The sequence below is a fragment of the Poeciliopsis prolifica genome, unplaced genomic scaffold, assembly GCF_027474105.1.
Source record: "Poeciliopsis prolifica strain line A6 unplaced genomic scaffold, Auburn_PproV2 SCAFFOLD003, whole genome shotgun sequence".
Classification (NCBI taxonomy): Eukaryota; Metazoa; Chordata; class Actinopteri; order Cyprinodontiformes; family Poeciliidae; genus Poeciliopsis; species Poeciliopsis prolifica.
In genome coordinates, this window is record NW_026562378.1 from 3,905,099 (window position 1) to 3,917,079 (window position 11,981).

The 11,981-nt window shown below is 44.4% G+C and overlaps 1 protein-coding gene across 5 annotated transcripts in view; it reads left to right on the top strand.

The window, feature by feature from the left end:
- zhx3a (zinc fingers and homeoboxes 3a) overlaps positions 1–10,936 on the top strand; it is a 22,197-nt gene extending 11,261 nt beyond the window's left edge. For 4 of the 5 annotated variants that reach the window (XM_055027158.1, XM_055027156.1, XM_055027157.1 and 1 more), the window contains 2 exons: positions 5,416–8,284; positions 9,697–10,936. In XM_055027158.1, coding sequence (XP_054883133.1) covers positions 5,607–8,284; positions 9,697–9,730 — 2,712 coding nt within the window. In that variant the 5' untranslated portion in view covers positions 5,416–5,606 and the 3' untranslated portion in view covers positions 9,731–10,936. Of the gene's footprint in view, positions 1–514; positions 716–5,415; positions 8,285–9,696 lie in introns of those variants that run through there. The other variant, XM_055027159.1, reaches the window with a different exon arrangement.
- The last annotated feature ends 1,045 nt before the right edge of the window (positions 10,937–11,981 follow it).

Here is an 11,981-nt window from a genome sequence, read left to right on the forward strand (position 1 = left end):
GGTGCCTGAAGACAAATGTACGCTATTTTGGAACCATAAATCATTTTCTCCCCACTTCAAAATAATCCATAAGTAAAGTACATTAAAGTTTATATGTTGTAATTTGGCAAAATGTGAAAAGGTCGAAGAGTATGAATATGTTAAGCACACTGTACAAGAACAGATTATACAATTACATACTAATTAGGTTTAAATTAGGGTTATTATTACAGCACTCCTGGAGGGGTGCTGTGTTGTAAACCTTAAATCCAGCGGTACGTGTGAAACCCCATCAGAATTTAAACCTAGCTTAATCCCATTTGTTTTGAAAGGCTTGTTTTGGGAAAGAAAGAAAGAAAAGAAAAAAAGCTGAATGGTTCAAACACGGTTTTCAGTCCAGCCTCGGCGCTCGCTCCGCGCGTGGGCGTCCAGGAGAAAGCCCGTCTGAGAGCTGTGCCACTTCTCGCTCACTTCAGATGCTGCTACTGCTGCGTGGCTCCTCCGGTCTGCTGAGATGAAAAGAGTTTCCTCCCTCTGTGCCACAGAGCCAGTGCCAGCGCGGGGACATGCGACACACCGGGGACGGCCGTCGTCTGAGCTGTCGTCTGCCCAGCGAGCTGAAACACAAGGCCGGGCCTTTCAGGAGCATCCATTCAGCGGCTCCCTGTCTGGACGGCCCTTGTTGTCTGATCGCACGTCTCGCCCCGCTACATAAAGCAGCCCATTCTTTTCATAGGTGACCTGATTCTTTATGTGACCTTGCTCAACTTTGGGTTTGTTTTGGGCCTTTTTTTTCCCCCTCCAATTCATTCAGGAAGGGAAGTGGAGTGAAGACAAGGCTAGTCTGGAATGATTCCCTCTCCTCTGTGGATAACTTATTCTTTCTCTCTAAGATCTCCAGAGAAAGATGTTTTTTTCAAAACTATAGTATTGGTTAGCGATTGTTTTATGCAAGCGTTATCTACATTTCAATTATGTTAATTCAATTATCTCGGAAAAATGTTCTCAAAGGAAGCTCTCATTACTGGGGGTGCACCAATTTAAGTTTTTTTGGCGGGTCACTGATTTTTAACCCTCCAGCTTTCTTAGTGTGACGCTCAGGAGGAGCGCAGGGAAGCGAGCGCTTCTCCCATCAGACCGTCAGATCCCGAAACCTACAGAAAAAAAAAAAACTCATAAAAGTTGCTGAACAACACAGTGACAATGTTGGCAACAGTGGAGTGACTTGTTAACCACACACAATGAGAAATGCGACCTGGTGGGCGGGTCAGTGGCTGATTCTCAGACCTTTACAGAGGTAGACGAGGTCGGTGCATAAATTCGGTTGAAAAGATTTGGCCAAGCACCCTGTTCAGACAGAGGAAACAGCATTTCCTCTCCATTAACTCTTAGTCTCTCTACGGTGAGACGCTCCAAGTCTTTAAGATGGAAATGCCTCTTTGTCATCACCCTAATCCTTAGCCGTCAGATTCAAAGTCAGGATTCTGGTCACTTCCAAACAGTCATATTGCTCCCACCTAGAGGAAACATGTTCATTGCATTAAACCTGTGAAACATTGTGGTGTTTATGGTGTCATGCTACATGAACGACATCAGTGCATCGGACATCTCTAAAACGGAGCCGTCGGCGATGCTGCGGCTGCATTTCTATGCCATAGCACCTCGTGTAAGGCAGATGGTTGTTGAGTGAAAGCTGACCCGTAAATCTCTCGCTTAGCGTCGCAATCCCGCCGACTTCCGTGTCCTCAGCAGGGGTTAATTGACGGACTATCATAACCTCTCTAAGGGGCGAAACATGCAGCGCGCGCCAGCGCCGGGATGCAACAAACCGGGATTACTGCATAAGATGCTGCTGACCTAGTTTTGGTGGGGTTTTTTGTTTTGTTTTGGAGGTTTTTTAAGCAAGGAATGATTAAAAACAAAAGAGGTAGTCATGAGGACGACGTCACAGTGGAACGTGGTGGACCTGTGGGCTGTCGTTTGAGGGCTTAGCTTTGGAACAGGTTCATCTTTTATTAAACATGCAACCAGCCACGGTGAACACACAACTTAATGTCTGCGAAAGTGCTCCGCCGCAGCGTGCATAAACAATACACAGGATAAATATACCCAAAACGGCTGGAAGTGCACGGAGTGATCTTTGCCTCCCAGAATCCCGGAGTGGTTTTGGCGGGTCAGGACGGCGGAAAGCCAACCGTGAGGGAAATGACGGGACGAGGCCGGTCTGCAGCGGCGTGTTACACTCTGATGCGTCTCCAGACTCTGAAATGGGGACGGGAGTGATGCACTGTGGCAGTGTGAGAGTGCAAGTGTGAGTCAGGAGTTCAAGCAGAGGGCATGGGCTGCAGGGGCCCCGCCTCCAACTTGATACCCCCCCCCCACATATGCTCGTCACGTCTTAGTGCTTGGAGATAGACACAAAAAGGAATATGTATTTAATTCGGCGTTTCCTTTCAGTTTGAGGACGGAGAATGAGAAGTGAGAGTGAAAAGTGGTATTTGTGTGCGTTTTGATGTGCTGCATTCTCACACACGCGTGACCTTTCTGCCGCTTAAACAAAGTATCAGAAAGATTGTATCTTTGTCAGAATACTGCATCTCCTCACATTCCAGACGCACTTAATCTCCATGTTGACTCTCCTGTCGAAGCCGTCAAATAAACGGCGAATGTTCTGTGACCAGGTGGAAACTCTTTTTGCTTCTTGGTCCAAATTTGAGGTGGCAGCATCAAGTCTCCTCTTCCGCTTCACCCCAAAGCATCTAAACTGGACTGAAATATTTCTATATTGTTCTGTAGGCTGCATAGATAAAGAGAATCAGTTTCAATTTATCCAGGAGACCTTTTCTACAGCCATGAACAACATGGTGTTCTGACAGCATAAAGAGATATGATTAGGTAACTTTCAGAGGAGGAGAATTAGAAGTGCTAAAGGGAATAAATTTGCCTGGGAGATATCCTAATGGGAACAAATGCGTGCAGGGTTGTATGCAGCAGAAGAAAATGGTTTCAAAAAAATAATTAACCCAAAATAAGTAAAGCCCAAAATTATTCACAAACCTGGCAGATTAAAATTCAAAATGACTTTGAGCAGAAGAAACGAGTTGATAAAATTAATTTTACGTAAACCTGGCAGAGGGGTAACTTTATTTGTCCTTCCACGGTCGATCGGGTCAGGAGGAAGTGAATGTGTTTGACAGATTTTAATCTTTTTGTTTTACATAAACAATGCACACCGTGCCGTCTTAAAATGGCACCGAGACTCACAATGACAAGGAATTCATTTTTTGGCAGGTATGAAGCCTGTGTGCATATTTTGCATATTTGAGGCTGCGGAAACAAGGTGAAACAGTTGGTGAGGTTAGATACTTTTGGCACCTGATGTGGAGAGGAGTGACTGGCTCACACTCGATGGGTGTGAAAATTCCCTGGGCCCTCCAGGTAACAGGCAGTCACTGACATTAACGCTTTCCTTAGCTGAACGTGCTTGTCACATAATTTACACATTAAGCAGTACATTGTAAGCCCAACAGAATAAACCTTCATAGAGGCAAATAAGGAGATGAACAAAAAAATCTGGAATGACATATACAACTGACATAACGCTCCCGAAACGTGGCACGTTTCAATATTAGCAGGAAGCGTCGCTAAAAATAATTTGGGAGGTCATGCCCCATTACAAACTGGAAGAGCCGATCCTGCTGCAGGACGGGGGAAGAAAAATAAAACATCGCCAACTGTCATTTCTAGCTGTGGTCAATTATTGCAAAGTGTCTTTTGAAATCATAAAAAGTGACATCTACACAGAAGTCTGTAAATCCAAGCAAAGCGCAGAACAAACTGACAGGCGGCGTTGATTAAGGAAGTGTGTGTGTGTGTGTGTGTGTGTGCGTGCGTGTGTGTGTGTGTGTGTGTCACAATGAAAATCCTCACTTTGTCTTTTTTCTTTTGTTTTGACCAAAAGCCTTTGTCTGTTTTGATTTTCTTTCTCCGGTAAGTAGGTAATTAGACCGATCTAATTTTAGTGTACGAATAAACTGGTGCGTACACTACAGTAGAAGGAGAAGAAGAAAAAAATAATAATAAATCTAGTGAGCGAGAGTCACATGACCTTCCCTCTTCAAGAATCATTAACTGTGACCTTCATATCTGATGAAATGTAAAAATGTTGTCATAAGGAGAAAAGGCCTGAACACTTTTACCTTGGTGCTTTAACTGCTGATACTGCCAGCTCCTTTCACGCTTTATATTTCCACCCACACCTATTAACCCCGAGTGGGGTTGCTCACTTTCTCTGCATACTGCTCACCGTCTCGTATATTTTATGGTTTTTATACCGACATGCAAGCTATTAACCTCCCAATCACCTGCATATGGCGGCAACTGTAAAGTGCATAATTTACAGATTGAATGATTAAGTTCCCATTTCAGATTTCACGCCTCGGTTTTCTGTACCGCGAGGATGCCTAAAGGTTGGAGTCCAGAGAATGTGGGGTCAAGTTTGGTTAACTTTGCTGACAATTTTATTTTTATGCATGGGAATCATTAACACCTCATCGTCAAGGATTTTAGGACTTTTGAATATAGAAATAGTTCACCCAAAACAATCTTGTAGTTGAGATTTAAGACAGATTCAACATTTGCTATTGTGTGTTTAATTCCTTAAGGAAACACTGAAAATGACCCTATGCATTGCAGTAACTATGCCAGGCCTGTAGGTGGTGATACAATGGAATAACTGAAATAAACAAAGATGGTTTCAGGTAAAGATTTCTTTCTTTCTTTCATTTCTTATAGATTTTTTTTTCATTTACTTTCTTTAAATTTAGTACTGTCCGTCCTTCTGTGTAGCGAAATATCTCCACAACCTGATGCTGCCTCCCCCATGCTTCACACTAGGGTTTGTGTTCTTCGGTTTGCAACATTTACGGCCAAACACATCAGTTTTTATTTCTTCAAATCACAGAACTCGTCTCCAGAAATGTAGGTTTTTGTCCGAGTGCATCTTTTTATACTTCTTTGCTTGTTCAAGTAGCATTTTCAGAAAGTAGTTTTTCTTTTGTTCCGGGGATGATTCAAACGTTTTTACCCAGTGTGTGTCCTGAATGCAATGACTGAACATCCTGCATTACCGTGTGTTTGAGTGTTGCCTTAAAATACATTCCCAGGAAAAATTCTGTCTGATTCAATGACAGACTGTGAGGGAAAAAAAAGTTTTTATAGTGTGTTTATATTTGCTTTCAACTACATTTGGAAATGTATGAAGTGCAGCTGTTGCAGAACTTCTCTTTTCCATTAAGTACAAAAAAATACCTTCAAGGCTTCAGCCCTGGCCTGCTCTGCCTAAACTTGCTAATGACCTTTTCTATTTTTCTAACTCTTACACTGAAGATGTGCTGAAAGATTAATGTCTGCTTCTTTTGTACTTGTTTCTTCCAGGTTCCACCAGAGCTGTTAAACTTGTCCATGAGACAGGAATCCAAAATTGGTAGACGGCATGAAGCAACACTGTGAAATCTCTGTGGCAGGTCCATGACACCAAACCGCACTCAAACCCTTTCTCTATTCACCTACCCTCTGCTCTCATCACGCCGGACTACCACTCACTCACATTTACACCAGGCTGCGATATGGCCAGCAAGAGGAAATCCACTGTGCCCTGTATGATACCTTCCAAATCCAAACATGCACGTGAGGAAATTGTTCTGGGCTCGCTCCCAGAACTCCTACCAACAATCCCAGAAGACAGCATTCTCAGCATCTCCGGAGAGGAGTCGGCCCACTTTTCTCACAGCTCCTCCAAATCCGAAAGCAGCAGCGAAACGCAGAAAGGAGGTACTTACAGCTGCGTCACTTGCCGATTTGAGTCCAGAGATCTAAATTACTTTTTGGATCACATGCATAACTGCCACTTAGACTTCAGAGCCCAGCCCACCTTCTACTGCCTGAACTGCGGGGTGTCGGTCGTACGCTTCGAGGCTCTTGCGCTGCACAACGCTAACGCCCACCCCAAGATTATGGAGGGCTTGGTTACTGCCTCCCTCAGTGTCAACAAGAGAGATGGAGTAACAACTGTAGAGCAAAGCCTCTTTACAGACAGAGGAGAAGACTACAAAGAATCTGGGATCTCCCTCACTAAAACACCAATCGCAAAAATGATGAAAGCCAAGGGGGAGCACAAAAAGATTGTTGTCTCTCACACTGTGGAGGTACGGAAAATAGACACTGGAAAGGACGCAGAGCCTAGCCTGCTGAATAATGTGCCTGAACTCCAAAACGGGGCTCTCAGTACGTCAGGGACCCCAGCTATGCCGAGGACCACTGTCACTCATGTGATTACGACAGTGTCCAACCAAGTCTTTCACCAGCACACTCCTCCTCTTTATTCCCCCACTTCCTCTGACGCGAATAAAGATCTTCCAAAGGTGATGATCCCGCTCAGCAGCATCCCCACCTACGATGCCGCCATGGACACCAGCAGTTTTCTCAAGACATCGTTTGGCAAATTTCCCTACCCGACCAAAGCCGAGCTCTGCTACCTGACAGTGGTTTCGGAGTTTCCAGAAGAACAAATCAAGCTGTGGTTTACTGCCCAAAGGCTTAAACAGGGCATCAGCTGGTCTCCTGAAGAGATCGAGGAGGCCAGGAGGAAGATGTTCAACACTGTTTTCCAAGGAGGAGCACCCCAGAAGCAACCCGTGACAGCACAACAGGTCAATCACATCGTAACTCACCACACTGTCACTGGCCTTCCAGGCTCAAAAGGACCAAACTTTCAGATGGCCAAAGTTCCATATGGAGGTATAAAACCAAGGCCCGTCGGAGTCATAACGACGCAGGCCAACTTGTCAACCAAGCCACATGTGACAAGGGTCTCGTATTCTTCTCCGGTTGCCCCACCAAAGTTTCCATGTACTGCCCGAACAACACAGGAGCCTACCAAGAGTACTGAACTCACTGTGGAGCAAGAGAAGAGCAACGGGCTGGATGAGGCTGGAAGCAGCGGTTGTGTAAATAGCACCAGCAGCAGTCGAAGCAGCAGTAGCAGCAGCTGTTCCAGCATTACTAATGGTGTTGAGAGCAGAAAATCGGCAAACGACAACATCAACCCAACTGACACTACCAACAGCGTTGCCGCCTGCTCCACAAACACTAGCAATAACAGTGAGCACTGCGCTGCCGACACCAACAGCGAACCAAGAACCAAGAGCAACAGTTTACCAGCTGGATCAGAGGGTTCGAACAGCGCCACGAGTCAAGTGATCATCGACAACACCAGCAAATCAAAAACAAACTGTAACAATCATTATAGCAGCTTCATTGTTTGTGATCCAGATGGGGCTCATGCTGACAGGGCTGACGATGAAAACAACAGCCACGTTCACAAGACCAACAGCAGCAGTATTAGCGGTGAAAACTGCAGTTCCACCTGTGATGACAGCGTTCCAAACAAGAACAATGCCAGCAAACCCCCAACTGAAAGCACCAGCACTACTGTCATTACAACAAGCAACTCATCTATTATAGATGAGGGTGGATGCAACAAAGACTTTCCCATGAAAGGCATGCCAATCTTACAGAAGCTCATTAAGGAGGAGGACCTAATTATCGGCGAGAGGGCACGGAAAGAGCTCAGAGTTGACCCCATTAAGATCAATTTTAAAAGGCTGAAGATGAATGAACCACAGACCACATCTGATGCCGTTCATCAAGAACCCAAATGTGACATTGAGGTGTCGGCCTGCCATAAGTCTTTCTCGCCACCTTGGGGCAACAAGACCCCTCAGCAGCTGCAAGTCCTCCGGCAGGCTTTCTCTAACACTCATTGGCCCAGCAGCCTTCAGTACGAAGAGTTAAGCATTCAGACAGGCCTTCCTAAGTCAGAGGTAGTGCGCTGGTTCAGCGACAGTCGCTACAGCCACAAAAATGGGCAGCTGAAGTGGTTGGAGTCTTATCAACGGCCTCCAGCGGAGTCAGATGACGCAAGGAGCTACAGAGACACTGACGCTGAGTTGCAGAAAGACACTTCACCGGCCAAGAAGAAACTCAATGAGCAAGAAACGATCAAGCACCCGGAAGGGAACACAGGGCTGGACTCGGGGCAGCGGCTGATGTGGCAGGATTCATATGAGCCGCTGCTCGCTCTGACAGGATCTGAGACTGGCGGCAGGAAGCACGACAAACCTGAGGAGTCGGGTCAGACAGCAGTCCTGCAGGATCCCTGGTCAGAAGGAGGCGATGAGCAGCAGCAGCAGCCCACAGCGAGTCATTCACTGATCGAACAGCAGACCGACACCAACCAGGCCAGGTACAACAACACATTTACAATTCACAGATGCTAAATCCGCGGTTCCCACCCAATTTTTCAGGTACGGAACGCTACCCTCTAGTGCTGAATGTTTTGAACCAACTGTCGTCAATTCATATCCACCAGGGAGACATCTAGCAAAACCCAATCAGAACTAATATAAATCTGAACAGGTTACAATATGTTTTTAGATCGTAACAGAAAACATCTGTTGTCACCCTGAAGTAATGCTTTCCCATACAGTTATAAATCAGCCCCAGTTTCCTTAATCTTGGGTGACAGGTGATCAGGTGATGCTAGCATGTTAAGCCGACCTTATTCTCTGATTCACTGGCCTCTTTTGCACTTCTGTGAGAGAAGGCTGACTGACCGACCCACCCATCAGGTCATGTCTGCATGTTTGCAATTGAGAGCAGTCGCCCCACTGTTGTCAATGCAGTGACTTTCTGGCTTCAGTTAGAAACATTTGAGACAAAAAATACAATAAATCATCATTTGCAGGTCAGGTTGAAGAGATTGGTAATAGGCAGTCGAGTGGAAAACTGCAGACGGTGCAGGAGGTTATTTGCCATACCAGTTGGAAGCTTTAAAAACTAAAAAAAGATGTTGACTTATTGCACATCAGCATGATGTTCTTGGCAGAACTTTATCCTTGTATGGCACCCAAAAGCACTATTGTGAAACTGGCCAGAGATGTGAAGTGGGCGTGGTTACTACCCTCACAAATGAGCACTTCCCAAGAGTTCTGCATTGGAATTGCTTGTGAAGTATAATATGTCCTGACCTGGAATAACATCTTGTTCCTGTTGCCCTATGAGTATTCCTCTAGATCTAGCTCTGGGCAAACAGCACACAATCGAAACATTGACCTGAATGTGAGCGTTTATCATCTTCATAACGTCACCGTAACACACGGAAATTCTGGATTTCGACGTAAATTACTCGGCGCTTTCAGAACATGCCACCCGTGTTACCCGCCGTAAAAATAAATCCCTCATTCACTGTGACACTTTTACAAGCCCAGGGCTGTTTGTCAGTCAAGAAAGAAAAACCAGTGCAAGTCAGGTGTGGCGATAAAAGGCTTGTTGTTTGTACTGGGAGCTGTGTGACGTACAGTAAGAAGAAGAAGTGTGTACAGGAACTCATGCTGAGTAGTTTATTCAAGCAATCAAAGGTCTGTGTTTTACAGGCTATTTTTAGATAAGTAGGACTCTTAGCACTGAATTATAGATCGAGAGCGCATGCTAATATATGTGAATAAATTTCCACAATTGCCTTTGGTGCGACAGATTTTCAAAAGCCACAATAACACACTCACACACGTGTTTTACTTGCGGGGCTTGTGGGGGGGGAGGGTAATAATAAAAACGTAGTCGAATTTTCTCCATGTTTTCTTCTTGTGCTGCTGATAGGGAGCGCCTGAGGATGGAGCTGCTGGAGGTGTGATGAAGCACCGGACACGTGACGCTTTAAAGGCCGGCCTGCTCCCCTGGCTATGATTTGAGTTTTTTTTTTCTTTTTTTTTTTTTAAACAACATCAACAACAAAAAAAAGTGTGTTCATGACAGCAGATGTGATTGTAGCTGGACCGCTGGACTCTGACTGAAACTGTGAATAACCCCCGCTCCCCTCGTCCGCCTCCTGCGCCTCCTCGTTGTCGTCTTCTTCTTCTTCTTCTTCTTCCATCTGCCATCACTTCCTGCCACCGACAGAAGAAAAAGAACTTCTCACCTTTTGAGTCCTGTGATGTTTTGAGCCTTTCATGCTTTTTTGTGGTTGTGTGGGGAGGGTGCACAACGAGGTCAGTATGAGGGATCAAAGAAAAAAAAAAGAAAAGACGCACACTGACTGGAAAACTGACTTGAATGAGCGAAACCTAGGTTAGGATAGGGCCGTAGGGAGAATTATATATATATTTATATATATATAAACATATATATATATGGTTGAAACTGCACTATAAAAGATGGTTTGTACTGCCTGGACAAACAAGGTGTGTTGAGGAAATGTTATTGTTGGCTTTGTGATATTTTTTACTCTTTTTTTTTTTGTTGTTGTTTTTTGTTGTTTTGTTTTTTAGCAACCAGTACTCCAGCACTGCCTTGAATTTCACTTTTTTCTTTCCGTTAGTCGGGTTTTCAATTCTATCTACTCTTCTATAGTCACTGTAAGTCCAGATGCAATCGAACACGTTTTATTCAGATCCGTATCAATGTTGGTGATCACTTTGCAGCTCCGCTACACGCAAGAGACTACACACGATGCACTAAAGAAGACGGCGATGCTAAACGACAACAGAAAAAAAAGAAAAAAAAACTGAAATCAATCTGCTTCGCTGTAAAGGTATTGACAGCTGTCCAGATCGATACACTACACTGCCCTGCAAACTGAACAGAGAGAAGCCTGTCACGCTACCGTTGCCTTACTCAGCTCTGTCTGTGTGTTTATATGAGTCGTCTGTTCATCACCTTGCTTTTCAGCTGCTGTGCTGTCCAGAAATAATGGAGGAAAAAAAAAGAGAAAAGAAAAAAAATTTAACTTGCCAGTGCATCGATGGTCACTGTTGGTCTATATCTGTGGAAAAAAAAAAAAAAAAAATCTTGTGCTGCTTTCTGTACACTTGGAGAAGTTCAACTTTAAGCTGTAATTGTATCGAACATTGTTAAATGGCAGGAACAGAAGAAGAAGAGAAAAAACAAAAACAAAGAAACTTTAGGAAGCAAAATTCTCAATTTGATCCCTAAACACTGACAGAGTGAGATCTTGTGCGAGCTAGAGAGCCAAAAGAATTTTCTTGTGTTTCTATTCAGTCACTACATGAATCTCACTAAAGCTGCATCTTGAAGCTGCTAATAGCAAAGAACGGTGCTATACCATCCAAAGTGAAATTGGGAGGTGGGCTCTTCCCCCCCCCACTGCCTCCTACCAGCAGTGTATGCAGTTGTGTCGAATGTTGCAAATTTATTTTGGTTTGAGATCAACGGAATCTGGACTTACGGTGTTAATGATCACTTAAAAGTTTTATGGAAAATAGTCTTTGATCATAAAGCACTGTTGTATCATCCTTTCTACACTTCTGAGTCTTTACAGAATAAACTGATTACTCAACAAGCAGCAAAGGTCTTTTGTTTATTCGTGGCCTCGCGCCAGTGTTTTGTCATCGAGGTTGGAAACGAGCGCGTGGCAGGCAATGTGGAGGAATGCAGCGCCATCTGCTGGTGAGAAGCCGCTAGTACAAGTTTTTCCATGAAAACGCCCCAAAAGTATTCAGATTTTTTGAACATAGCCACAAATGTGTATTGGAGTTATGCATAATTGTGACGTGGAAGGTGATATATATATATATATATATATATTGTTTTTACAAATAACAATCTTAAGTGCATGCCATACCCTTTTATCAAGCCACGTTTACTCTAATCACCCTGAATAAAGCACACAGTAACCACCTGCATTCAGAAATAATTCACAAGGGAGCTTTGAGAGCCCTGGTATCTCTGGAGGAGCTGCAGAAAGGATGGCGTAATCATTGTAAGATTTCTTTAAATGTTACCAAGTCCTTGATGTTCACTCCTGATGTACATCATGCGCCAGTTTGACGCTATGAAGCTTACTGGAAATCGCCTGAATAGCATCAGAAGGCCATGGTCAGGTTAGCCACATGTTGATGTGGAAGGGTTCCCTACTGATGTGAAAT